Raw genomic sequence first — 27747 nt, 5'->3', positions numbered from 1 at the left:
AGAGTCGGACACGACTAAACGACTAAACAACAACTAAACTTAAAACTATGGAGAGACCTGGTCAGAATAGAGACATTGGATTCTTATCCCATTACACATGCTAAGCTATTTTTGGACATCTCACCCCTTGCTTTTTCCTGTAAGACCAATTGCAGTCATTAACAGTCGTCAACAGATTTACCACACCTATCAGCCAGTCACCCATTCCCACCACCCTTCTGAGAAATACCCCTCCCTCTCACTATTTATAAGCATCTGGCGACTTCTGTTTCAGTCTATCTGAAGAAGTGTGCATGCGCACAAAAACTCATACCAATAACAAGCTTAGTTGGTCCGTAAGGTGCTACTGGAAGGATTTTGTAAAAATGTTGTCTCGACTACGGCAGACCAACACGGCTTCCTAACTGTTGTTTCATTGGTCGCAGAAGAGGAAAAATCTAAGCACAACCACAAGGGTTCCTGACTAGGCGTTTAACTATGGGATGTGGACTACTAATCTATTAATTCCTCTCTATCCCATTTCCCCTTTTTCTGTTTAAGCCAATTCATGAACAAACTGAGGCCCGGGGGTCGGATCAGACCCAATCACCTTCTATATCCAGCCTGTGGACGGTCCAGGAATCAGCGTATTTTTACATGAGTAGAATGTGTCCTTTTATTTAAACTGCATCTCTGGGTTATTTGTGGGGCATAGGAATTCGTTCATTTTTTCCCTCCAAAATATAGTCTGGCCCCCCACAAGGTCTGAGGGACAGTGGACCGGCCCCCTTCTGAAAAGGTTTGCTGACCCCTGCTCCAAAGAATAATGGGAATCATAGTTTGTTGAGAGTGCAGGGAAAGCTTCCTGATTTGGGGTTTTTTGCCCCCCTCATGCACCTTCATCCTACAGCCCTGGGACCCCCCTTCTCTCCAAGGCACCTCAAGAGGGAAGAGAGGGGAGACTGCAGATCCCAGAAGGGGCACATAGGCAGCTATGGGCAAAGGAGAGGGACGAAAGTGACCCCTCCCCTTTCAAGGGGGGGGCCTTTTGCTCTGGGGGACCCCTCCGACCTTCTGTCCTCCCCTCTCTAGGGATCCAGCTTAGTTCCTTTTAAACCTTGGGTGACAGAGCACACCCAGTTCCTCCTTTTATGGAGAGCAGGAGCCCACAGAGAGAGGCTTTCTTGTGGGGAGGGTGGGACCCCCTTGGCAGAGGAGCAGCTTGTAGGGGGAAAGGCTGTGCCAGAAGCAAAGGACGGCTTGGAGGGGGATCTTCCTTCGGAAGGGGGGGTTTCAATGGCATGCCACTTTTTCCCACCCCAAAGGGGCAAAGGAAGGAGGGGGGGAGGATGCTCCCTGCCTTGAGTATCCTCCCCCTGCAGGCCTGGGACCCCCCTTCTCCCCCGGGCGCCCCAAGGGGGAAGAGAGAGGAGACTCACTGGATCCCAGGAGAGGCCACCGAGGCAGCCTGGGCAGAGGACGGAGGAGGAGGGGCTTCCGCTTTGGAGGACCGGGGACCCCCTCCCCCACTTCCTGGCCTCTCTAGGATTCCAGCTCGGCTCCTCTTAACCCCTGGCGAGCCGAGCGCACAGAGGGCAGAGGAGGCTCTGAGCAGCTGCGCATGCTCCCTGCCGGCGACCCGGACGCCTCAGAGCACGAAGCGGGGAAAGGGATAGGCGGAGGGAGGGCGGGGCAAGGACCCGTGACGAAACAGCCCTGGCCCCGCCCCTCCGCCGGGAAGGCGGCCGTGGCTGCTCTGAGGGAAACGGCTTTTCCCGCCTTTTCCCACCTTCCCGCCTTTCGAAACCTGACCCTCCCCTCAGTTTTGGGCGCCAAGGAGGCCGATTCCTGGCAGACCAGGCGACAGTTTCCCTGGGCTCCCTCATTTATCGGGGGATTTCTTTTCATTCTGCGTAATTTCTGTTCATCTCTCTTGCTTTTGGAGCTTCTGCTTCTTTAGAAAGGCATTTTGCTTTATTAAAAAAGTCCCTTTCACCAAGCTTTGCCTGCATGCCATCCAGTATTTAAATGGATTCCTAAATAGTCCCTTATAGTGCCACCCTCTTCCCTCTCTCCTCCTCCGCTGCCACTGAGGAGAAATGAAGAGGCTCCTCCGCCTCAGGCGTTGGACTTGTGTCTGTCCGTGTGGGAGAGAGAAACTGGGTGGGAGAAGGGCCCAAGGATCCTTTAGTGGCCCCAGCAGAAGCCATCCACCATGGACCTGAAGCCCTGCAGGTAGTCCTTGTCCCACTTTGGATGTGGGGCTCCTCCTCTCGGAACATGGCCACAAACCTCCCTTGGTCGATGGAAGAGCTCCTGCCAGTCAGAGAAGTACCTGTACCCGTAGCGAACCCGCTGCATGCTGTTGGGGGAAGTGGCAACCCTGCTTCATCCGGTATAGGATGTGTTGGGGGGGGGCAGGAGGGGCATAAAGGAAGGTCAGGTGTGGGAGGGGAGCGGGAACAAGCAGATACCCTTGCTCCCTCCTGCCATCGTGGCAGGACCCCATCTGCCCCCCACAGGGGCGCCGACGTATAAAAAATATTGGGGGGCCCATACCGGGGTCCTGCCCCGGGAAGTTTTCTAAATTTTAGATGAAAATTAGTGAGTTTTAAAGTTTTTTAAAAGTATTTTAGAGTCATATGATCAACATTAGAACCCCGAAAACTTGACTCTCTATAACTCCACACTCCGGGAAACTCGACAAGCCTGAAACACTTTTTGGCTTTGAAAAAAGAAACAAAACATAAACACGCACGGTATTTTCGTAAAAAGCTAATTTAATTTACAGTAACAATTATGCTTATAGACTATTACAGAGCAGTGAATATATAGCTCTGAAAAGACTGAAATGATATTTAAATAAATCCTAAACTATCATTAAAAGAATAAAACATAAAATATTGCTGTCGCACAGTAATAGCACTTTGATTAATAAGTGAAATAGCTAATTTAAGCTTACTTTGAATAAGGCTGAGGGTTCATTAAATAATATCTCAAAGTTAATGCTTTAATACAGTTAATAAAGTTAATACAGTATGCCTAATACTGTATGTAAATACTGTAATACTGTATGTAAATAACGGGCTTTAATTGGGTCTTACACCCTAAAAATATTTAAGTATTTGAAAATAACTAATACAGTACTATAGTAATATAGAAATACAGTACTAAACTAGTACTAATATTTCGAAACTGAAAATTTAACATTCTGTATGTATTTAATTCTCTATTTTATAAAGATTTTTAATATCTGACAGTGAGTTTGGAGTAGCCCAATGCAAAAATCCTGAGGATCCATGTGGATCCATGCTTTGTAACCACGTTTTTGCACCACTGTGACCCTAGGCAACAGTGGGTGCGTGATTTTTTTGGTGCAAGATGTAGCCATGGACATGCTATGTGATCTGATGGTGAATTTGGGGTGACCCAATGCAAAGATCCTGAGGATCCATGTGGATCCGTGCTTTGTAACCATGTTTTTGCACCACTGTGACCCTAGGCAACAGTGGGTGCGTGATTTTTTTGGTGCAAGATGTAGCCATGGACATGCTATGTGATCTGATGGTGAATTTGGGGTGACCCAATGCAAAAATCCTGAGGATCCATGTGGATCCGTGCTTTGTAACCACGTTTTTGCACCATTGTGGCCCCAGGCCACAGTGGGTGCGTGATTTTTTTGGTGCAGGCTGTAGCCATGGACATGCTATGTTATCTGATGGTGAATTTGGGGTGACCCAGTGCAAAGATCCTGTGGATCCATGCTTTGTAACCACGTTTTTGCACCATTGCAGCCCCAGGCAACAGTGGGTGCGTGATTTTTTTGGTACAGACTGTAGCCATGGACATGTAATGTGATCTGATGGTGAATTTGGGGTGACCCAATGCAAAAATCCTGAGGATCCATGTGGATCCGTGCTTTGTCACCACGTTTTAAATGGGGAGGGAAGGAAAAACACAGAAGGGACAAGAAGCACAAGAGGGGTGTGCGGAGAAGCAGCTGGCTAAGAATGCAGGGGAGGAGTTTAACGGGGTGGGGGGGAGGAAAGGAAGGCAAAAGTCCCCCCCCCCAAGCCAGCCCTCTCTCTCTCTCTCTCCCACCTGCATCCCTAGAGCACGGAGAGGAGGAGGTGGTGGGCTGGAGCCTGCACGCAGTGTGACTAGGAAAGAATTAGAAGGAAGGACTCGATCCTTTCCTTAACCCTCTGCTTGCCAGGAGGGCAGGGGATTCCCTGCTCTTTGTTGAGTTTGAGCAAACGCAGCAACAGAAGCGGGTGGGCAGTAAGACCCTGAGGCAGAATGCAGGAAAGCAGCAGCTTCTGCCTTCCCTCCGCCCGCCCGCCCGATCTTATTTTTGCCTGATTTTTGCCTATTTTTGCCCCTGCGCACAGACATTTCCCCTTACTTTTTAGGAGAAAAAATCTGCGTGTTATAGAGCGAAGTTTACGGTAATAATTTTCTTAAATTATTGGGGGGGCTGAGCCCCCCCAAACGAATTTTTGAGGGGGCTCGGGCCCCCTCAGGCCCCATGGAGTCGGCGCCTATGGCCCCCCACCCCAACTAAGGATCAACAGTCACATCATGCAGGGTTGCCACCTGCCCTGTATAATACGTTGAATGGATCAGAGTCATTTATTCCTACAAACAACATCGTGTGAAGTTTCCAGAAGATGGGTTATTATAAAGGGTTATTGTAACAGGTACAAGGAAAATAGAGAAAAAAGTGAAATATTTAGGAGTGTGATGTTGCTGTTGTTTAGTCATTTAGTTGTGTCCGACTCTTTGTGACCCCATGGACCAGAGCACGCCAGGCACTCCTATCTTCCACTGCCTCCCGCAGTTTGGTCAAACTCATGCTGGTAGCTTGGAGAACACTGTCTAATCACCTCGTCCTCCATCGTCCCCTTCTCCTTGTGCCCTCCAATTTTCCCAACATCAGGGTATTTTCGGCAAATAATCCTAATATCTAAAATGATAATGATGTGAAGATTTGGGAAGAAATAGAAAAAGAAATAGAAATAGTGATAAGAACGAAACTATTGTGGATGGTGAGAATCTTGGTGATAAAAATGAATGTAATAAATAATTTTGGGACCTGGACTTTTATATCTCATTTGTCCTCCATGTTGATTTCCCTTACTTGTCTTTGCTTCTATTGGGAAAAACCACCTTGGTGTTTTGTTTTCAGGATCACCCAGATTCAATGAAACACGGGCACCTAATTATGACCACCTAATTAAAATAGTAAATTCTCCACCACTGTTGACATTTCCCATTCCCATGAATTCATCGACCTTCTCTCATACAGTGTAACCTTGGTTTCCAAACTCATTCCATTCTGTGAGTCTGTTCGATTACTGAAACAGTTCAGGAACCAAGATGCGGCTTCTGATTGGTTACAGAAGCTTCCTGCAGCCAATCAGAAGATGCGGAAGCCACGCCGCGCATTCATGGCTTCTGATTGGAAGCTCCTGCAGCCAAGCAGAAGCCATGGAAGCAGCATGAAGCATTTGGCTTCCAGAAACTGTTCAAAAACCGGAACAATTACTTCCGGTTTTCATTCATTTGGGAGCTGGAGCATTTGGCTCCCAAGGCATACAGGAGCTGAGGTTCCACTGTATTTGTGAATTCCCTTTTTGGGTCTGACCTCTTCAACCCTTGACATACTAGTTTTAGCAAGAAAGCCACATCCTGGCTACTTTCAAGACATTAGCTCCCTAGTTCTGTTCTTCTTGCTAACATCTTAACCACAATTTGTTCTAAAGATACAACTTCCCTGTAGGTAGCCTAGCCACAAGCTATATTAAAAATATGCTAACTGTTGCAACCTACGCCCTAGCTGTTGCAACCTTATTACCTTTATGAAAAAGCAATAAAAGCATCATTTATTCTGGAAAAGCAATCTGAAAAGCTCCAATTATCATTCCTTACATGGGATACCTACAATGATCTGCTAAAACATTTGAGGGAGAAACAAAAATGTAAAAATTAAGAAATTTTTGTATTGGACTGGCCAAGCTATCATCAGATTTGTTTAATAATAATTTTTATTAGTTATCAATTACACTGTCGCTTAATTGCCCTTTAAATAGGAGAAGATAAATAATTGTACTCTATAGAACAAAAAAGCCTGTCCTGTTTGTTTTTAGGTTTCGGTACTAACAAATCCTGCCTAGTTCTTTTAGCCCTTTCAAAGGCTGTTTGAATTACCGTAAATTTCGCTCTATAACACGCAGATTTTTTCTCCTAAAAAGGAAGGGGAAATGTCTGTGCGTGTTATAGAGCGAATGTGTGGTCCCTGGAGCCGAAAAATCAAGCAAAAATCAAATCGCGGGGCTGCACGCTGCACAGAGAAGCGAAACTTGAAAAGAGAAAGCGGCTGCTTTCCTGCATTCTGCCTCAGGGTCTTACTGCCCACCCTTCTCTGTTTCCTTGCTGTGTTTGCTGAAACGGAACAAAGAGCAGGGAAAGCCCCTCCCCTCCAGGCAAGCTCCAGTGCTGCTGGGGGAGAGGGAGAGAGAGGGGGGGAAGGGAGAGGGAGAGAGAGGGGGGGAAGGGAGAGAGAGAGGGGGGGAGGGAGGGAGGGAGGGAGAGAGAGAGAGAGAGAGAGAGAGAGAGAGAGAGAGAGAGAGAGAGATGGCTGGCTGGCTTGGGTGGGGGAAAACTTTTGCCTTCCTTTCCTCCCTACCCCTCTCCTGCATTCTTAGCCAGCTGCTTCTCTGCACACCCCTCTCCTGCTCCTTGTCCCTTCTGTGTTTTTCCTTCCCTCCCCACTTAAAATGTGGTTACAAAGCATAGATCCTCAGGATCTTTGCATTGGGTCACCCCAAATTCACCATCAGATCACATAGCATGTCCATGGCTACAGCCTGCACCAAAAAATCACGCACCCACTGTTGCCTGGGGCTGCAATGGTGCAAAAATGTGGTTAAAAAGCATGGATCCACAGGGATTCTCAGGATCCTTGCATTGGGTCACCCCAAATTCACCATCAGATCACATAGCATGTCCATGGCTACAGCCTGCCCCCCCAAAACCACGCACCCACTGTTGCATGGGGCTGCAATGGTGCAAAAACGTGGTTAAAAAGCATAGATCCACAGGGATTCTCAGGATCTTTGCATTGGGTCACCCCAAATTCACCATCAGATCACATAGCATGTCCATGGCTACAGCCTGCACCAAAAAAATCACGCACCCACTGTTGCCTGGGGCTGCAATGGTGCAAAAACGTGGTTAAAAAGCATGGATCCACAGGGATTCTCAGGATCCTTGCATTGGGTCACCCCAAATTCACCATCAGATCACATAGCATGTCCATGGCTACAGCCTGCCCCCCCAAAATCACGCACCCACTGTTGCATGGGGCTGCAATGGTGCAAAAACGTGGTTAAAAAGCATAGATCCACAGGGATTCTCAGGATCTTTGCATTGGGTCACCCCAAATTCACCATCAGATCACATAGCATGTCCATGGCTACAGCCTGCACCAAAAAATCACGCACCCACTGTTGCCTGGGGCTGCAATGGTGCAAAAATGTGGTTAAAAAGCATGGATCCACAGGGATTCTCAGGATCCTTGCATTGGGTCACCCCAAATTCACCATCAGATCACATAGCATGTCCATGGCTACAGCCTGCCCCCCCAAAACCACGCACCCACTGTTGCATGGGGCTGCAATGGTGCAAAAACGTGGTTAAAAAGCATAGATCCACAGGGATTCTCAGGATCTTTGCATTGGGTCACCCCAAATTCACCATCAGATCACATAGCATGTCCATGGCTACAGCCTGCACCAAAAAATCACGCACCCACTGTTGCATGGGGCTGCAATGGTGCAAAAATGTGGTTAAAAAGCATGGATCCACAGGGATTCTCAGGATCCTTGCATTGGGTCACCCCAAATTCACCATCAGATCACATAGCATGTCCATGGCTACAGCCTGCACCAAAAAAATCACGCACCCACTGTTGCATGGGGCTGCAATGGTGCAAAAACGTGGTTAAAAAGCATAGATCCACAGGGATTCTCAGGATCTTTGCATTGGGTCACCCCAAATTCAACATCAGATCACATAGCATGTCCATGGCCACAGCCTGCACCAAAAAAATCACGCACCCACTGTTGCCTGGGGCTGCAATGGTGCAAAAACGTGGTTACAGAGCATGGATCCACAGGGATTCTCAGGATCTTTGCATTGGGTCATCCCAAATTCACCATCAGATCACATGTCTGTGGCCACAGCATGAAGCCCAAAAATGATACATCCACTGTTTCATTCAGAATGTTTTTTCCCTTGTTTTCCTCCTCTAAAAACAATGTGCGTGTTATGGTCAGGTGCGTGTTATAGAGCGAAAAATACGGTAACTCCTGCGGATAGCCTCTATCTCTTAATGAAGAGGTATGACTATTGGAAGAACGCTATCTCGCAACTGCTCCTACGTTTATGGTTTTGTGCTTCCAGTGAATGACTATCTGCAGAACGATTTCTTTGCTCCAGCCGTGTAATGTAATACTTACCGCATACACAACCGATATAGTAAAGAAAGACATTAGTTCATTCTATGTTTATGAGTATCTCCAGGCTTGGTTATGCACATTGCACTTTAGTTTGCTTTTTGTTTAGTAGGTTTATGAATTTATATACCTATTCTAGTAAAATTGTCCTTTATATTTGTATTCATAAGCCAGCTTTGGTGTTGTTGGTTTGTTGTATAATTGATTATTTTCTTTACTTCGTCATTCCAAAATCTTATAAATTTCAATTACATTACAGTCATAATAATAATCCCTTATACAACAACTGCAATATTAATAACTTCTGTTTGTGTTGACACATTAAATGATTTATAAGACTACAAATGAAGGATTCAAACTACCTCCTTGTTCTGGCAATTATCCTGTCCGTAGTGTTCCTTCCTGTCCTTGTAAAATGTTATGTCTATCTTTTCCCGGTTGTTGCTGTTACCTAAAGTGGTTAGGGAAACCCAGCCAGATGGGCAGGATAAATCATCATCATCAAAAATACCTCATCTGTTGTGATGGACTGACGCTCCATTAACACTGAGGAGGAAAGGGAACAGAGTCACCTGCTCAAGGAATATATGCCAGACACTGACAAAAATGTCTCCAGTCAAGATCTGGTGCTCACTCCACAAGCTTACTGCTGTTCCCAACAGCCTTTGATGTATAATACACAGATAATTCTTTCTCCCTTGGGGATGCAATTCTTTGCTCCTGGCATGCACTCAGGAAATGGTTTGAAGGATCGAAGGAGAAGAGTAGCAAGAGATTTCTAGACCTAGCCTTCCCACAAAGAAAAGCCTGAATTCAACATCTTGGCCATTGACTTCCACACTGCAGATCTGGATACGTATTTGAAGAATATTGGGCACCGGGTTAGCACTCGAGAGCTTTGAGAGGCAGGGCTGACTTCTCTGCTGAGCTGAAGAAGCACAAGAACACTGTCGGAATAGAAATTAAAGTTTCCTGAAATAAAATTACTACACAGCAATTGCTATTGTTTGTCTCCACTGTGAGTTCTTTGATGGGAAGTGAGAGATGTGTTGTGACGGAAGCTCCTTCCACATTCCAAGCACTGATAGGGTTTCTCTCCAGTATGAGTTCTCTGATGGGAAGTGAGAGAGGCACTCTGACTGAAGGTCTTTCCACATTCCAAGCACTGATAGCGTTTCTCCCCTGTATTACTTCTTTGATGGAAAGTGAGAGAGTCGCTCCGACTAAAGGTCTTTCCATATTCCAAGCACTGATAGGGTTTCTCCCCATTATGGATTCTTTGATGGGAAGCAAGATGGCTACTCCGACTGAAGGTCTTTCCACATTCCAAGCACTGATAGGGTTTTTCCCCTGCATGAATTATTTGATGGGAAGTGAGATGGGTGCTCTGACTGAAGCTCTTTCCACATTCGAAGCACTGATAGGGTTTCTCCCCTGTATGAACTCTTTGATGGGAAGTGAGAGAGCCGCTCCGACTGAAGGTCTTTCCACATTCCAAGCACTGATAGGGTTTCTCCCCTGTATGAACTCTTTGATGGGAAGTGAGAGAGCCGCTCCGACTGAAGGTCTTTCCACATTCCAAGCACTGATAGGGTTTCTCCCCTGTATGAACTCTTTGATGGGAAGTGAGAGAGCCGCTCCGACTGAAGGTCTTTCCACATTCCAAGCACTGATAGGGTTTCTCCCCTGTATGAACTCTTTGATGGGAAGTGAGAGAGCCGCTCCGACTGAAGGTCTTTCCACATTCGAAGCACTGATAGGGTTTCTCCCCTGTATGAATTATTTGATGGGAAGTGAGATGGGTGCTCTGGCTGAAGTTCTTTCCACATTCGTAACATGGATAGGGTTTATTCCCAATGGGATTTCTTTGACGAGAAGTGGACTGGGACCTCTGACTAAAGCTCTCTTCACACTTTGAGTATTTATATTGCTTCTCCACTGTGTGGATTCTGTATTGCTCCCACTTGTTATTAATTTCCATTTCATCACCACCTGCAATTATAAAACCAATTACAGTGGTACCTTGGTTCTCAAACTTAAACTGTTCTTGAATTGTATCCCAAAACCAAAGCGAGCTTTCCCATAGAAAGTACAGGGGTACCTCGAGTTACAAAGTTCGTAACTAGAGGTACAACTGTACAGTGGTGCCTCGCAAGACGAAAATAATCCGTTCCGCGAGTCTCTTCGTCTAGCGGTTTTTTCGTCTTGTGAAGCAACCCTATTAGCAGCTTAGCGGATTAGCCCTATTAGCAGCTTAGCGGCTATTAAAGGCTTAGCGACTTACCGGCTATTAGCGTCTAGCGGCTTAGAAAAAGGGGGGGGGAGCGAAAAAATCGCAAGACTCGCAAGAAGTTTTCGTCTTGCAAAGCAAGCCCATAGGGAAATTTGTCTTGCGAAGTGCATCGAAAAACGGAAAACCCTTTCGTCTAGCAGGTTTTTCATCTTGCGAGGCATTCGCCTTGCGGGGCACCACTGTAATGCGAAATGGATTAATCTGTTCCAGACAATTAAAAACAACCCATAAAACAGCAGTTTAACCTGAATTTTACTCTCTAATGAGACCGTTGATCCATAAAATGAAAGCAATAAACCAGGGTGCCATCTACTACCCAGTATCAAAAACTGGCAGTGATCTACCCATTGCCATTGGAGGGACAGGGGTGAAAGAGGAGATTTTAAGGTGAGGACTCAAACTGGAGGGACAAGGGGTGCATGTGGGGAAGGAGGTGGCTAGCTGGATGCGGGAGGGGAGTTTAAGTGGGGGGAACGAAAAACACTCAAACTGGAGGGAAGAGGAGTGCGCGTAGGATGTGTGTGGGGAAGGATGTGGCTAACTGGATGCGGGAGGGGGAGTTTAAGTGGGAGGAAGGAAAGGGAGGCAAAATTTCTCTCTCCCCAAAGCAGCTCTCTCGCTTGCTTGCTCTCTCCTCTGCATGTTTTCCAGCATCTACCCATGCTCCCCATTCACCTGGGCGAGTCCCAGGGCTTCTGTCTCTACTTTGGGCAGCATGTCAAAGTAGCAGCCCTGGGCCAGCCAGGGCGGTACTGCCGACACATCCCTGGTGTGATGGAACAGGAATGCAGCAGCAGCAGCACCAGAGCGCAGAGAGGAGGCGGCAGCTGCTGCTCTCCTAGTTGCCAGATGCTGAGTCAGGTGGGCTGGAGCCTGCGCACAGTGCGAGCGCCCCTATCTCCTGCTCGGGAATGTGGCACCCATGCTGCTGCTTCGCCTGGATCTTGCTTGGGGTCGGGCTTGGGGAGGGAGGGAAGGCAAAGGGATGGGAAGGTCAACCTGCTCAGCATAGTTCCCCCACCGCTGGGGGAGAGTCGCCAACTTCCAAGTCTCCCTACTCCGGAGTCACTTACATTCTGAGGAGCCACCCAACTCCACTTTGTAGCAAGGAAAGAGGCGCTTCCCATCAGAGGTGAGGGGAGGGGAGGGGAGGGAGGGGAAGGGAGTGGTGGCAGTCATTGCTGGGACAAGCTGCTCGCTCAAAACAGAAGTGTGCACTCAAGTTGGAGCACGTTTGGCTTCCGAAAAGGGTTCAAAAACTGGAACACTCATTTCTGGGTTTGAAGTGTTCGGGTTCCAAGTAGTTTGAGAACTAAGCTGTTTCCTCTTCACCCTGGAGAAGAGTGACTAGTGGGGTGCCACAGGGTTCTGTCTTGGGCCCGGTCTTATTCAACATCTTTATCAACGACTTGGATGATGGACTCAAGGGCATCCTGATCAAATTTGCAGATGACACCAAACTGGGAGGGGTGGCTAACACCCCAGAGGACAGGATCACACTTCAAAACGACCTTGACAGATTAGAGAACTGAGCCAAAACAAACAAGATGAATTTTAACAGGGAGAAATGAAAAAGTATTGCACCAAGGTGCTGCTTCCAATTGACTTAGCTTCCTGTACTCAATTGGAAGCGGCGCTGACCATTCGACTTCCGAAAATCGTTCGATAACCGGAACACTCATTTTGAATTTTCAATCATTTGGGAGCCAAAGCATACACGTACCAAGGCATTCAAGTTCCATGGTATGTATATATTAGAGAGAAACTAATTAGAGCCTCAGGAAGAACGACCGTTCACAATTGTTGATTATTGAACATCGCTAATGAACAGTTGTGAAATAAGAAGAAATGAAGGGGATTAGATGGGAATTCTTACTACCAAGTTAACTGCCTTTGTTGGCTGGTATTAGCTGACATACGTACGGGAACCTGAGATTCAATTAATTTTGTTTGGCCCAATCACGAAATCTGCTCTGTCTCCATTGACTGACAGATATTCGCAGACAACACCACCAATCACCCTCCATTCCAAATGATTTCTGGGGGCATTAGATTTCCAGTTGGTGTAGGTGGCGCTACTGAGTTCCAGCCAATCCTTGGAGATTCATCGCAATGAGAGATTTATGGAATTTCAATACAGATATGATGATCCTCAGAGAATCTTACCCAGAGAATCCAGGAGTCCATGATTCTCCTCCATGACCTCCTTATACAGAGCTCTCTGGTCAGGATCCAGCAACGCCCACTCCTTGTCCGTGAAATTAACAGCGACATCCTCAAAGCACACCGGACCCTAAAAGAAAAAGGGAAATCTTCTCCTCTTAGACAGCATAAAGATGATCTACCACACATTGCTCCGTTGTTTTCTGCCTGTTAATTGTTGTGTTGTTTTAATGGGATTGTTTTGCTCCACATGGTATGAATGCTTATTTTAACATCTCGCTGGAATGACTTTATTATTTTAATGATGGGTCCTAATCTTTGTTTAAATGGGTGGAACTCCACATTGTTTTCTTCCAAGCATTCTGGCTGCCCCACCTCTCGGCCTCTCTCCCTACAAGTCTCATGCCCCCTACCTGATCTCCTTCTATGGCCGCTGCTTCTCCTTCTCCACCATGAAAAGACGCACGAGGTCTTGCTGGCATCATCCGGTCACCTGCCAGAGACAAAGGGAAGTGGGAAGCCATGAATGCCTGCTTTTCTCCGATGTTCAGGACTGCATCTCTAATTTCAGATGGACTTTTGAAGAAGTCTATCCTACTGAGACATTTGTACAACTTCCTATTTTAGTTGTGCAAAAATACATCTCTGCTCCTCTGGGCTCTTGGGCCCAACCACATCCCCATGAAAAAGGAAAAGAACCCACAGATTTGAATCCCAAAGATGTGACCAAAGAGAGAAATAACACTCTCCTTACCCAGTGGTCTCTCTCTGGTTTCCATCGGAGTCCTCCTTGCCTCTGAGGAATCGGGACCCATTTCTGCCATCTGGTCCTTTCCCTGAAAGAGCAACAAAGATTCAAAAGAGATAATTGGGAGGAGGATTAGAAAAGTAACGGAAGAGGCAAACACTCTAGGGGTACCAGATCGCATTCCTAGGATCCGATCCATAAAGGGATGGGACATTAGTACCACATTTTGGGATACTCTTGCTCTGGTTTGGAGCCCCTTGGGAGTTTCCAGAGGAAAGTCTCTCTTACCTGCTGCTCTGCCTGCTTCCTCTCCTCTGCCTGACTCAAGAGGAAACCTTCGGCCAGGGCCACTGCCTGGGAACTGGTCTCCGCTCCACATTCCCTCATCCAGCTCTCTATCTCGGGTGGAAGGACAGCCAGGAACTGATCCAAGATCACCAGGTCCAGCATCTCAGCTTTCGTGTTCTTTTCTGGCTTCAGCCACTGACAGACAAGGTGGTAGAGTTGGCTGCATACCTCTCGGGGTCCTTTGGCCTCCTGGTAGCAGAACTGCTTGAGCTGCTGGCTCTGAACATCTGAGCGGAGGGTGTCCTCCTCACCCAGGATCTTCCGCATAGCGTTTTCCCAGAATCCCTCAGTGCTCCCATCTTCAGTGGCCGGGCCTATTCCTGCTTTAGGTCCAGCCGAGTCTTGCTCATCCATCTGTGCTCTCAGGAAGCTTCCAAGAGATTAGAAGGAGTCCCTTTTTTCTTCTGCAAAGTTCTTCCCGTCCGAATTAGAGGTGCTGGCAAACCCTACAAAGCAAATGCATTGTTCTGTTATAAAATTGGCACTGTGTCAGGATCAGAAAAATGTCCCCAGACAAATGTGGATGGTTTTTGCTAGCAATCAAGGCTGCACTTCAGACTCTGAACATATTGTGGTTGTAAGTTGTTTTAAGCTGTTTTTAAACTCCACAAGAGAAAAATAAAGTTTTTTGGGGGGGGGGGGCAGACACCATCAGAATTTGTCTTAATCTGGCTGGTCTAAACTTAAATATAAGCAGAAGTTACTATCTCTTGGATAGGGGGGGGGGGAGACACACACCATCAGAATTTGGCTCAGTCTGGCTGGTCTAAATTTAAATTTCAGCGCAGTACTGTGGGACCTCAACTTACAAACACTTCAGGTTACAAACGATTCAGGTTACAAACTCCGCTAACCTGGAAGAATTACCTTGAGTTGAGAACTCTGCCCCAAGTTGAGAACGAAAATTGTGTGCCGGTAGCGAAAGCATGTCTCAGGTTAATAACAGCTTCAGGTTAAGAATGGACCTCTGGAACGAATTACAGTGGTACCTCAGGTTACATACGCTTCAAGTTACAGACTCCGCTAACCCAGAAATAGTAATTTGGGTTAAGAACTTTGCTTCAGCATGAGAACAGAAATCGTGCTCTGGCGGCACAGCGTCAGCGGGAGGCCCCATTAGCTAAAGTGGTGCTTCAGGTTAAGAACAGTTTCAGGTTAAGAACAGACCTCCAGAACGAATTAAGTTCTTAACCCAAAGTACCACTGTAATAGTATTACATAATTATTATTACTACTACTACTTCTGTTATGCTGCCCATCTGACTGGGTTGCCCTAACCCTAACCCTAACCCTAACCCTAACCCCAGCTTCCAATAAGATGAACATCAAACACAGTAAGGCATCAAAGAGTAAAAACTTTTCTTCATCAATACAGCAATTATTCTCCTCGCTTTGAACCTCACCCCCACCCCCGAATTCATCAACAGACCAAGGCTTTACGCTGTTTCATTGGTAGCAGAAGAGGAAAAATAACGCTTACTTACACTTAAGCACAACCACAAGGCCTCTTGACTAGGTGTTTGGCTATACGATGTGAACTGCTAATCTGTTAATTATTCTCTATCCTGTTTCCCTTTCTTCTGTTTAAGACAATTCACGAACCCAGAACTCAATACAATGACCACTAATAACAGAACATGTCACATAGGAATCCAGCTGAGTTCCTTTTAACTCTATGGAGAAATTAGGAAAAAAATGTGTCGGACTGGCTAAACTATAATCAAATTAACTCAAGATTTAAGGCAGACAAAAAACACATTTACAGAACAATAATCACAATTTGAAAAAGATATTAAGATGTACGGTTAAAAACCTCTGTAAAATGTATAAAATATTGTTCAAGTGGGAAACGAAAGAAGAGCTAGTGAAATCATCTTTGATAAGTTGGGGTGGGATGTGGGTCACAATAGTGATTTAAATTTATGGGTGCAATTGTAGAAAACAAATCAAATTCATTGTCAGCTATGCTCTAAAGAAGAAGTATTTAAAAATGATCCACAGGTGGTATTTGACACCAAACAGACTAGCCAAAATGTTTAGATCTAAAAGTATAATTGGAAATGTAATTGGAAATGTAAGGGAACAGTTGGTACATTTGATCACTTATGGTGTTCATGTTGTAGGGTAACAAAAATTTTGGGGAGATGGTGTACAATGAGCTTAAGAAAAGGTTTTTTTAGAAACAGTACCCAATAATCCACAAGCTTTTCTTCTGGGAATAATGACAGAAATCTAAAAAGTAAAATAAAAATTAACTTATGGATGTACGTGAGGACATTCACTCAAATTCTAACTACAGAAAAATGTCCCATCAAAAGAAGAATGGCATCTCAAAATACTAGATATATACATCAAAGTAGCCAATATGACAAACAGGTTAAGAAAGAAATATGATAAAAGACTTGAAAGGTGACTGGATATCATATACAGATTATATAGAAACATTTTACACCAAGAGTCATAACAGGTGCAGACAGGAAACCATGGAAAGCTCCTCCCCTTCCTTCGGGGAGGCGGGCAGCGGGCAGGAGGAGGAGAAGAAAAGGAGCGGCGGGAGAGGGAGAGGCAGAAGCGCCCAGGCGCGCGGGCAAGACTTCGCCAGGAAGGCAGCCGCACACAATGCACCAAGAGGCAACACCCGGGCAAGGCAGCGCAGGAGACTGAGGCGCTGCGGTCCAGGCGAGCGGGAGGAGGAGGAGAAGCAGCCGCAGCAGCAGAGCAGGAGGGAAGAGGCAGCGGCGGCCCCAGTCCCCCCTTCTTCCCGCGCGGCGGCGGCGGCAGGAGGGTTATTCTGCAATGACTACAGCAAGATACAGACCTACTTGGGACTTGGTTCTCGATCCTCTTGTGTCGTGCAAACTCTGCCTTGGGGAATTTCCAGTGGAGCAGATGACAACAATCGCACAATGCCAGTGCATCTTCTGTACTTTGTGCCTGAAACAGTATGTGGAGATTTTGATCAAGGAAGGCTTAGAAACAGCCATTAGCTGCCCTGATGCCTCCTGCCCGAAGCGAGGTCATCTTCAAGAAAATGAAATTGAGTGTATGGTTGCATCAGAAATCATGCAGAAGTATAAGAAGCTACAGTTTGAAAGAGAAGTGCTTTTGGATCCTTGTCGGACTTGGTGCCCATCCTCTTCCTGCCAAGCGGTTTGTCAGCTTCAGGAATCAGGCCCCCAGAACCCCCAGCTGGTACAATGCAAATCTTGCGACATAGAATTTTGCTCGGCGTGCAAATCAAATTGGCATCCAGGACAAGGCTGTCAAGAAAATATGCCAATCAGCTACCTTCCAGGGGAAACAAGCTCTGCTTATAAAATGGAAGAAGATGATGCACCCATCAAACGCTGCCCAAAATGCAAAGTTTACATTGAACGGGATGAAGGCTGTGCCCAAATGATGTGCAAAAACTGTAAACATGCCTTTTGCTGGTACTGTTTGGAATCACTTGACGATGACTTCCTTCTTATACATTATGACAAGGGACCTTGCCGAAATAAGCTCGGTCATTCCAGGGCATCAGTTATTTGGCACAGAACGCAGGCCGTGGGGATCTTTGCAGGGTTTGGTCTGTTACTGTTAGTGGCCTCCCCTTTCCTTCTGCTTGCTACCCCATTCGTGCTTTGCTGCAAGTGCAAGTGTAGTAAAGGAGACGACGACCCCCTCCCGACTTAAGGTGGAGTGAAAGTGGGACTAGCTCATCATCGCAGTTCATTTCCTACTCACCCACCCTCTTCTTGCACTTGACATTGCGTTGGCCTTACTCGCCCTGATTCCCAACGTTGCAGGAGACAGGAGGTGCCACGATTCCCAGCGACCTTGCCCGCAAGTCGGTTTACAGAGTGCAAGGCATATCCTGGTGTGCCAGCGTGAATCAAGGTGGGACGTCGGAAACATCATGTGTCAGTAACGCAAGGCTAAGTTGGCCGATTTGGAACTGAGATGCTACGGTGTCGAAACAAAGCCCGTTCAGCATATCTATTTGCATCAAATTGAGGTGTTAGACATGTGTGTTTTAAGAACCACTTACCATTAAAAAAGAAAAAAGAAACCATGGAAAGAGTGGAAGGGAAGTAAAAGTAAAGATATACGGTATAGGATTTAAATAATTTAGAATAATATAGATATGCCATTACTACTATTATTATTATTATTAGTAGTAGTAGTAGTATTTGTCTATGACGTTAACATAGTATGTTTTGTTGGTGAGATATAAGAGATATAAGAGAAAAATAAATAAAAAATGGAAGAAAAGAGTAAAAACATTAATATTAAATGTATAATATTGAAACAAATCAATACCTCTATTTCTGGAAAGGTTTGTATAACAAAATATTTTAAGCAAGGATCAAAAAGAGTACAGTCAAGGTTGCTGCCTGACCTCAACAGGCAGAGAGAAATTTCAATGAAGAAGTAACCCTAAAAATACTTCATCTGTTGTGACGGACTGACACTCCACTAACACTAAGGAGGAAGGGAAACGGTCGCCAGTTCAAGGAATTTATGCCACACAATGACAAAACTGTCCCCCGGTCAAGATCTGGTGCTCACTCAACAGGAATGGAAAAAGGTGTAAGACGTTGCCACTGGGGTGAATCACACTGCTCTGAATCTCTGTTCAGTCTAAGTCTCCTTCCATGTATTATATGTGTGCAGAGGAGAACTGGATTTGGCTGAAGCAAACAAACTGCTTACAGTACTGCTGTTTAGAACATGTAATACACAGAGAACTCCTTTTCCCTCATGGATGCAATTCTTTGCTCCTGGCATGCGCTAAGGACTTTTAAGGATCAAGGAGAAGAGTAGTGAGAGATTTCTAGAGCTAACCTTCCCACAAAGAAAAGTCTGAAATCAACACCTTGACTTCCACCTTACAGATCTGGATACATAGTATGAATAATATGGGACACCAGGTTTGCACTCCATGGATTTGAGAGGCAAGGCTGACTTCTCTGCTGGGTTGAAGAAGCACAAGAACACTGTTGCGATACAAATTATAGTCTACTAAAATACAATCACAACTTAGCAATTGCTATGCTTTCTCCCCAGAGTGAGTTCTTTGATGGGAAGAGAGAGTGGAGTTGTGACGGAAGCTCTTTCCACATTCCAAGCAATGGTAGGGTTTCTCCCCTGTATGAATTCTTTGATGGGAAATGAGACTATCCTTCCGACTGAACCACTTTCTACATTCCAAGCAATGATATGGTTTCTGCACCATATGAATCTTTTGATGGGATGTGAGACCTGTGCTCTGTGTGAATCTCTTTCCGCACTCTTGACATTTAAATGGTTTCTCCCCTGTATGAATTATTTGATGGGAAATGAGTTTGTAGCTGTGGCTGAAGCACTTTCCACATTCGAAGCACTGAAAGGGTTTCTCTCCAGTATGAATTCTCTGATGGGAAGTGAGAGAGGAATTGTGACTGAAGCTCCTTCCACATTCCTGACACTGATAGGGTTTCTCCCCTGTATGAATTCTTTGATGGGAAGTAAGATTGCTGCTACTACTGAAGTTATATCCACATTCCAAGCACTGATATGGTTTCTCGCCTTTATGTATTCTTTGATGAGAAGTGAGACTACTCTTCTGAGTGAAGCTCTTTCCACATTCCGAACATTGATATGGTTTCTCCCCTGTATGAATTCTTTGATGAGAAGTGACATTGTAGCTGTGACGGAAGCTCTTTCCACATTCCAAACATTCATAGGGTTTCTCCCCTGTATGAAATCTTTGATGGGATGTCAGATGGCTACTCTGGCTGAAGCTTTTTCCACATTCCAAGCACTGATAAGGCTTCTCCCCTGTATGAATTCTTTGATGGGAAGTGAGAGAGCCATTGTGACTGAAGCTCTTTCCACATTCCAAGCACTGATAGGGTGTCTCCCCTGTATGGATTCTTTTATGAAAAATGAGACCACACTTCTGACTGAAGCTCTTTCCACATTCCAAGCACTGATAGGGTTTCTCCCCAGTATGAATTATTTGATGGGAAGTGAGATCTGAGCTCTTTCTGAAAGTTTTTCCACATTCAAAGCACTTATAGGGTTTTTCCCCTGTATGACTTCTTCGATGGGATGTCAGACTGTTTTTGTGACTAAAGCTCTTTCCACATTCAAAGCATTGATAAGGTTTCTCCCCTGTATGACTTCTTTGATGGGAAGTGAGATGGGCATTCTTACTGAAGCTCTTTCCACATTCCAAGCACTGATAGGGTTTCTCGCCTGTATGAATTCTTTGATGGGAAGTGAGACTGTGGCTGTGGCTGAAGCTCTTTCCACATTCAAAGCACTGATAGGGTTTCTCCCCTGTATGAATTCTTTGGTGGGAAGTGAGATTGTTCTTCCAGGTGAAGCTCTTTCCACATTCTAAGCACTGATAGGGTTTCTCTCCAGTATGAGTTCTCTGATGGGAAGTGAGAGAGGCGCTCTGACTGAAGCTCTTTCCACATTCTTGGCACTGATAGGGTTTCTCCCCAGTATGAATTCTTTTATGGGAAGTGAGATGTGTGCTCTGACTGAAGCTTTTTCCACATTCCAAGCACTGATATGGATTCTCCCCTGTATGAATTCTCTGATGAGAAATGAAACTGACCTTCCATCTGAAGCTCTTTCCACATTCCTTGCACTGGTAGGGCTTCTCCCCAGTATGAATTCTTTTATGGGAAGTGAGATGTGTGCTCTGACTGAAGCTTTTTCCACATTCCAAGCACTGATATGGATTCACCCCTGTATGAATTCTGTGATGAGAAATGAAACTGATCTTCCATCTGAAGCTTTTTCCACATTCCTTGCACTGGTAGGGTTTCTCCCCAGTATGAATTCTTTGATGAGAAGTGAGATGGGTGCTCTGATTGAAGCTCTTTCCACATTCCAAGCACTGGTAGGGTTTCTTTCCAATGGGATTTCTTTGATGAGAAGTGGACTGGGAACTCTGACTAAAGTTCTCTTTACTCTCCAAGTATTTATATGGCTTCTTCACTGTGTGGATTCTGTCCTGGTCCCCCTTGTTACTAATTTCCAATTCATCACCCCCTGGAATGTAAAAAACAATAATTTTTAAACATTAACATTTTATTTAAATGTTTTACATTCATTAAAATATAATATGATAAGAGGAATGAATAAAAAGAGAAAAGTGTGGAAGAATAATTTTTGAAAGAGGAAAAGAATGTTGGAAAAATACAGTACAACAGATCAAATAAAATCAATTTCACTTCTATATGTTGTTATATAGATTTTAAGTGGTATTGTAACACATAGAGAGAGAGAGAGAGAGAAACTACCATATTTTTCGCTCTATAGGACGCACTTTTCCCCCTTCAAAAATGAAGGGGAAATGTGTGTGCGTCCTATGGAGCGAAGATGCCATTGCCCCACGACCCTCTCCCGGCTGGAGAGGTGACGTGCGACTATGGCAGCAGCCTCTCCGCTGCGCGCCTTTCCCCTGCTCCTCGACCTGCTCTTTGGGGCTGGCGGTGGGCTTCCCCCCGCCCAGCCCCAAAGAGCAGGTTGAAAGAAACCTGAAGCCTGGAGAGTGAGAGGGGCCGGTGCGCACCAACCCCTCTCTCTCTCCAGGCTTCCAAGGTAGCCGCCTGAAGGCGACTGAACGCACCTTAAACGGCACCTTGTTTTAGAGGGGGAAAACAAGAGGGGGGAAATTCTCCCCCTCTCTGCGCAGCGCCTCCTGCCGCTTCGCTGAAGAGGCGCTGGGGAGAGAGGGGGAGTTTTTTTTTCTTGTTCTCCCCCTCTAAAACAAGGTGAGTCCTATTGTCGGGTACGTCCTATGGTGCAAAAAACACGGTAATTAGAGACTCAGGAAGAACAACCATTCACAACTGTTCATTCTTCAACATTGCTAATTAACAGCTGTAAAAGAGGAATAACTGAAGGGAATTAGATGGGAATTTTTACTATGGAGTTCACTGCCTTTGTTGGCTGGTATTAGCTGATATATTTATGGGAACCTGAGATTCAATTAATTTTGTTTGGCCCAATCATGGAATCTGCTATGTATCCATTGTCAGTTATCTCTTTAGTCAACCAAAATCAACAGAAGCAAAAACACAAATCTGGCAGAAGCTACTTCAACCTCCCTACCCACTCTGACGGATATTCACAGACAACACCTCCAATCACCCTCCATTCCAAGTGATTTCTGGGGGCCTGAGATTTCCAGGTGGTGTAGGTAGCGCTACTGAGTTCCAGCCAAACCTTGGAGATTCATCGCAAGGAGAGAGATATGGAATTTCAAAAAAGATATGATGATCCTCAGAGAGCCTTACCCAGAGAATCCAGGAGTCCACGATTCTCCTCCATGACCTCCTTATGCAGAGCTTTCTGGTCAGGATCCAGCAACGCCAACTCCTTGCCCGTGAAATGAACAGCGACATCCTCAAAGCATACCAAATCCTAAACAAATAAGGGTGATGGGGTTAGTTAGATAAATCCTGGCCCATTTTTATGGTTTGTCAACTGCTTAGAAACCTATTTAGTCTTCAATGTAAATATAGAAACAAAACAGCAACTGCTGATAAATAATATTGGCGACATTGAGAAGGCGATAAGGATGAGGTGGATGTTCCATATTCTCAGCACATAAACCATCTTGAATGGCATTTCCTCATTTTCTTCAGGGCACCGTTGACAGGAGCCAGGAGGTAGAGGGAGTCACCCTGCCAGCCCCACCCCTCAGCCTCTCTCCCTACATGTCTCCTGCCCCCTACCTGATCTGCTTCCATAGCTGCTGCTTCCCCTTCAGGCTCATGAAAAGACAGATGAGGAGGTCTTGTGGGTATCATCCTGTCACCTTCCAGAGACAAAGAGAAGTGGGAAGCCATGAATGCCTGCTTTTCTCCAATGTTCAGGAGTGTATCTCTAATTACAGGTGTACCTTTGAAGAAGTCTACCCTATTGAGTGCCTTTTGACATCCGTACACCTTTCGTCTTTTAGTTATGTAAAAATTTATCCCACCTCCTTTGGGCTCTTGGCCCCAACTGCCTCCCCACAAAAGACGGAAAAAACTGACAGATTAATTTCCAAATCCCCAGGATGTGACCAAGGAGAGAAATAACTCGCTCCTTACCTAGTGGTCTCTCTCTGGTGTCCATCAGAGTCCTCTCTGCCTCAGAGGAATCAGGACCCATTTCTGTCAACAGATCCTGAACCTGAAAGAGCAACAAAGATTCAAAACAAAATGGCAAGGGGGATTAGAAAAGCAATGGTAGAGGCAAACACTTTAGGGGTAGCAGATCTCATTCCTTGGATCCGATCCATAAAGGGATGGGACATTAGTACCACATTTTGGGATACTCTTGCTCTGGTTTGGAGCCCCTTGGGAGTTTCCAGAGGAAAGTCTCTCTCACCTGATGCTCTGCCTGCTTCCTCTCCTCTGCCTGACTCAGGAGGAAACCTTCGGCCAGGGCCACTGCCTGGGAACTGGTCTCTGCTCCACATTCCCTCACCCAGCTCTCTATCTCGGGTGGAAGGACAGCCAGGAACTGATCCAAGATCACCAGGTCCAGCATCTCAGCTTTCGTGTTCCTTTCTGGCTTCAGCCACTGACAGTCAAGGTGGTAGAGTCGGCTGCAAACCTCTCGAGGTCCTTCAGCCTCCTGGCAGCAGAATTGCTTGGGCTGCTGGCTCTGGACATCTGAGTGGAGGGTGTCCTTCTCACCCTGGATCACCAGCACAGAGTTTTCCCAGAATCCCCCAGTGCTCCCATATTCAATCGCATGGTCTCTTCCTGCTTTAGGGCCAGCCGAGTCTTGCTCATCCATCTATGTTTTCAGGAAGCTCCCAAGCTATCAGAAGGAGTCCCTCTTTTCTTCTGCAAAGTTCTTCCCGTCCGAATTAGAGATGCTGGCAAACCCTACAAAGCAAATGCATTGTTCTGTTATAAAATTGGCACTGTGTCAGGATCAGAAAAATGTCCCCAGACAAATGTGGATGGTTTTTGCTAGTAATCAAGGCTGCACTGCACTAAAGCCCAGGCTCTGAACATATTGTAGTTGTAAGTTGTTTTAAGCTGTTTTTAAACTTATTACAGCTCCGTGAGAGAAAAATAAAGACTCCAGAAAAAAAACACCACACCATCAGAATTTGTCTTAATCTGGCTGGTCTAAATTTAAGTTTAAGAAGTTATTATCTGCAGAAAACACACACACAAATCATCAGAATTTGGCTCAGTCTGGCTGGTCTAAATAAAAATTTAAGCATAGTAATAGTAATACATAATTACTACTACTACTACTATAACTACTACTACTATTATGCCGCCCATCTGCCTGGGTTATCTCAGCTACTCTGAGCGGCTTCCAATAAGATGAACATCAAACACAGTAAGGCATTAAAAATGTTTCTGCATCAGTAGAGCAATTATTCTCCTAGCTGGGTCTCAGCGGCTTTTGATAGCATCAACCATAACTTCCTTCTGGACCGTGAAGGTCCTGTGTGAGTGTCTGGAGGCAGCTGGAGGAGGGATGGTGGCTAACAAATTGAGGTTGAATCCTGACAAGACAGAAGTTCTGTTTTGGAGGGACAGGGGACAAGTGGGTGTGGGGGATTCCCTTGTCCTGAATGGGGTAACTGTGCCCCTGTAGAACCAGGTGTGCAGCCTGGGAGTCATTTTGGACTCACAGCTGTCCATGGAGATGCAGGTCAACTCTGTGTCCAGGGCAGCTGTTTATCAGCTCCATCTGGTATGAAGGCTGAGACCCTACCTGCCCACAGACTGTCTCGCCAGATTGGTGCATGCTCTAGTTTTATCTCCCGCTTGGACTACTGCAATGTGCTCTACATGGGGCTACCTTTGAAGGTGACTCGGAAACTGCAATTAATCCAGAATGCGACAGCTAGACTGGTGACTGGGAGTGGCAGTACGTTTCTGAGCACATTCAAAGTGTTGGTGCTGACCTTTAAAACCCTAAACGGCCTTGGTCCTGTATACCTGAAGGAGCGTCTTCACCCCCATTGTTCTGCCCAGACACTGAGGTCCAGCGCCAAGGGCTTTCTGATGGTTCCCTCGCTGTGAGAAGTGAGGTTCCAGGGAACCAGGCAGAGGGCCTTCTTGGTGGTGGTGCCTGCCCTGTGGAACGTCCTTCTGTCAGATGTCAAGGAAATAAACAACTACCAGACTTTTAGAAGACATCTGAAAGCAGCCCTGTTTAGGGAAGTTTTTAATGTTTAATGCTGTATTGTGTTTTTAATATTCCGTTGGGAGCTGCCCTGAGTGGCTGGGGAAACCAAGCCAGATGGGTGGGGAATGAATGAATGAATGAACTCAGTATAGTGGTACCTCAGGTTACAGATGCTTCAGGTTACAGACTCCACTAACCCAGAAATAGTACCTCAGGTTAAGAACAGAAATCGTGCTCCGGCGGCGCAGCAGCAGCAGGAGGCCTCATTAGCTAAAGTGGTGCTTCAGTTTCAGCTTAAGAATGGACCTCCGGAACAAATTAAGTACTTAACCCGAGGTACCACTGTACAGTGACCACTAATAATGAAATATATGTTGCAGATATCCCTGCACATTTATTATGATATTTTGTGATATACAAATGAAGGGAGAGGATTTACAGTCGGAAAACTATTGAATGGGAAGGTACCCTGAGGATCATCTAGTCCAGCCCCCTGTGATGCAGAAATATTCACCCAACTTGAGGCACAAACCCATGACTAGGGGTTTAAGAGTCTCATGCTTTACTGACTGCCTCAGTCTATTCATTTGTATCATTTACTGTACCCATTATCCTTGTTTACATGACCACATTAAGAGTTATTCCGAAAGAAAGGAAAAAGACAAACACAGCCCCCCATCTACAAAGCAGGATGAGGCCACTTTAAAGAGTACTGGCTTCCTCCAAAGAATCAGGGGAACTGTAGTTTGATGAGGGTGCAGGGAAAGCTCGTTGATTTGTGGGTCTCTGACCCCCCCCCCGTGCACGTTCATCCTACAGCCTGGGGACCCGCCTTCTATGCAAGGCACCCCAAGGGGGAAGAGAGGAGACTGCAGATCCCAGAAGGGGGACCCAGGCAGCTCTGGCAAAGGAGAGAGAGGAAAGCAACCCCCTCCCCTTTCAAGACGGGGGGGGGCTTTTGCTTTGAGGGACCCCGCCCCCTTGTCCTCCCTTCTCTAGGAATCCAGCTTAGTTCCCTTTAACCCTTCGTGAGCTGAACGCACCCAGTTCCCCCCTCTATGGAGAGCAGGAGCCCACAGAGAGGGGCTTTCTTCTGGGGAGGGTGGGGACCCCTTGTAAGGCAGCAGCTTGTAGGGGGAAAGGCTGTTCCAGAAGCAAAGGACGGCCTGGTGGGGGCTCCTCCCTCAGAAGGGGGGGCATTGGCATGCCACTTTTTCCCCTCCCCAAAGGGGCAAAGGAAGAAGAAAGAGGAAGGGGGAGGACGCTCCCCCCCCCTTGGGCATCCTCCCCCTGCAGCCCTGGGACCCCCCTTCTCCCCCAGGCGCCCCAAGGGGAAAGAGAGAGGAGACTCACTGGATCCCAGGAGGGGCCACCAGGCAGCCTTGGCAGAGGACGAAGGAGGGGCTTCCGCTCTGGAGGACCGGGGACCCCCGCCCCCACTTCCTGGCCTCTCTAGGATTCCAGCTCGCCTCCTTTTCTTCCATGTCGCCTGCGCCTGCGCCCTGCACCCCTGAGGGTCGCCGTCTCTGACGCGCGAGGGCAGCAGGAAGCCGCGCCTCCTCCGCTCCCTCAATCTAACGGCTCGTGGGTGACGTCATGCCGCAAGGGGATCTCGAAATTCGACGCGGCCGTGAGCTGAGGGGAAAGGAAAAGGCGGGAAAGGAGAGAGGAGAAGGGAAGCGCAGCCTTGGGCCCTGTCCCCTTCACCTGCCCACCAGCAGCTTGAAAGGTCCGAGCAATATTGGGAGGGGACCTGAGGGTTGTGGGTTCGAGCCCCACCTCGGGCAAAAGATGGCAAGGGGTTGGGATGGATGACCCTGGTGGTCCCTTCTGAGTACTACAAAATACAGAAGAATCAATACATTTCCCAGTTGGGAGTCCTGGAGCGAGACTTACTTCAACAAAATGTCTGGTCCTGCACTTAGGCAGGCAGAACCTGATCCACCAATATAAGGGGGGGGGACTCCTAGCTTGCTAGCAGTACATACGAAAAGGATCTAGGGGTCTTGGTAGATCACAAGCTGAGCATGAGTCAACAGGGTGATGCAGAAGCAGAACATAAGATGGGATTATGTGTTATATTAACACGGAGCGTTGCCGCTCTGCCACCAAGCTCAGCGTGTGTCCTCGGGGAACACAGGATGGTTAGTCAAAATTCATAGACCATGGTATCTTAAAAACATACCACAGTGGTTTACAGCTATAAAGCATATAGAACAATAATATCAAAAAAGTTTTAGAACTACAGTGGTACCTCGGGTTAAGAACTTAATAAGTTCCAGAGGCCTGTTCTTAACCTGAAACTGTTCTTAACCTGAGGTGCGCTTTTGCTAATGGGGCCTCCCGCTGCCGCCACCACACAATTTCCGTTCTCATCCTGAGGTAAAGTTCTCAACCCGAGGTATTACTTCTGGGTTAGCGGAGTGTTTGTAACCCGAGGTACCACTGTACTTAAAAGTAAACACATTAAAGAAGAGGAGGAGAAAGAAGAAAGCATCCATAGACCCTTGTTCGGGAGGTCCTCCTCATGGCCTGCCTATTTGAAGGCACTTGAGTCTGAA

At 46.4% G+C, this 27747-nt stretch overlaps 1 protein-coding gene and 1 pseudogene across 12 annotated transcripts in view; one reads left to right on the top strand and one right to left on the bottom strand.

Annotated features, from left to right (window-relative positions):
• Positions 1-26692, bottom strand: part of LOC310837254 (uncharacterized protein) — a 41948-nt gene extending 15256 nt beyond the window's left edge. For 3 of the 11 annotated variants that reach the window (XM_083723495.1, XM_083723499.1, XM_083723500.1), the window contains exons 1-2: positions 26540-26692; positions 13991-14496 (exon numbers count right to left, since the gene is read on the bottom strand). In XM_083723495.1, coding sequence (XP_083579621.1) covers positions 13991-14404 — 414 coding nt within the window. In that variant the 5' untranslated portion in view covers positions 14405-14496; positions 26540-26692. Of the gene's footprint in view, positions 1-1418; positions 1989-13990; positions 14497-18177; positions 21083-22332; positions 22460-22773; positions 22857-23133; positions 23216-23413; positions 23920-24996; positions 25150-26539 lie in introns of those variants that run through there. The other 8 variants (XM_083723496.1, XM_083723494.1, XM_083723493.1 and 5 more) reach the window with 6 other exon arrangements.
• LOC310837929 (E3 ubiquitin-protein ligase RNF144A pseudogene) lies at positions 16596-17908 on the top strand (annotated as a pseudogene). The gene has a single exon. The product of its transcript is annotated as an E3 ubiquitin-protein ligase RNF144A pseudogene (transcript).
• Positions 26693-27747: the final 1055 nt, after the last annotated feature.

This window comes from Podarcis gaigeae, assembly GCF_964106915.1.
Source record: "Podarcis gaigeae genome assembly, chromosome: 2".
Classification (NCBI taxonomy): domain Eukaryota; kingdom Metazoa; phylum Chordata; class Lepidosauria; order Squamata; family Lacertidae; genus Podarcis; species Podarcis gaigeae.
This window is presented reverse-complemented; position numbering and strand designations above follow the sequence as displayed.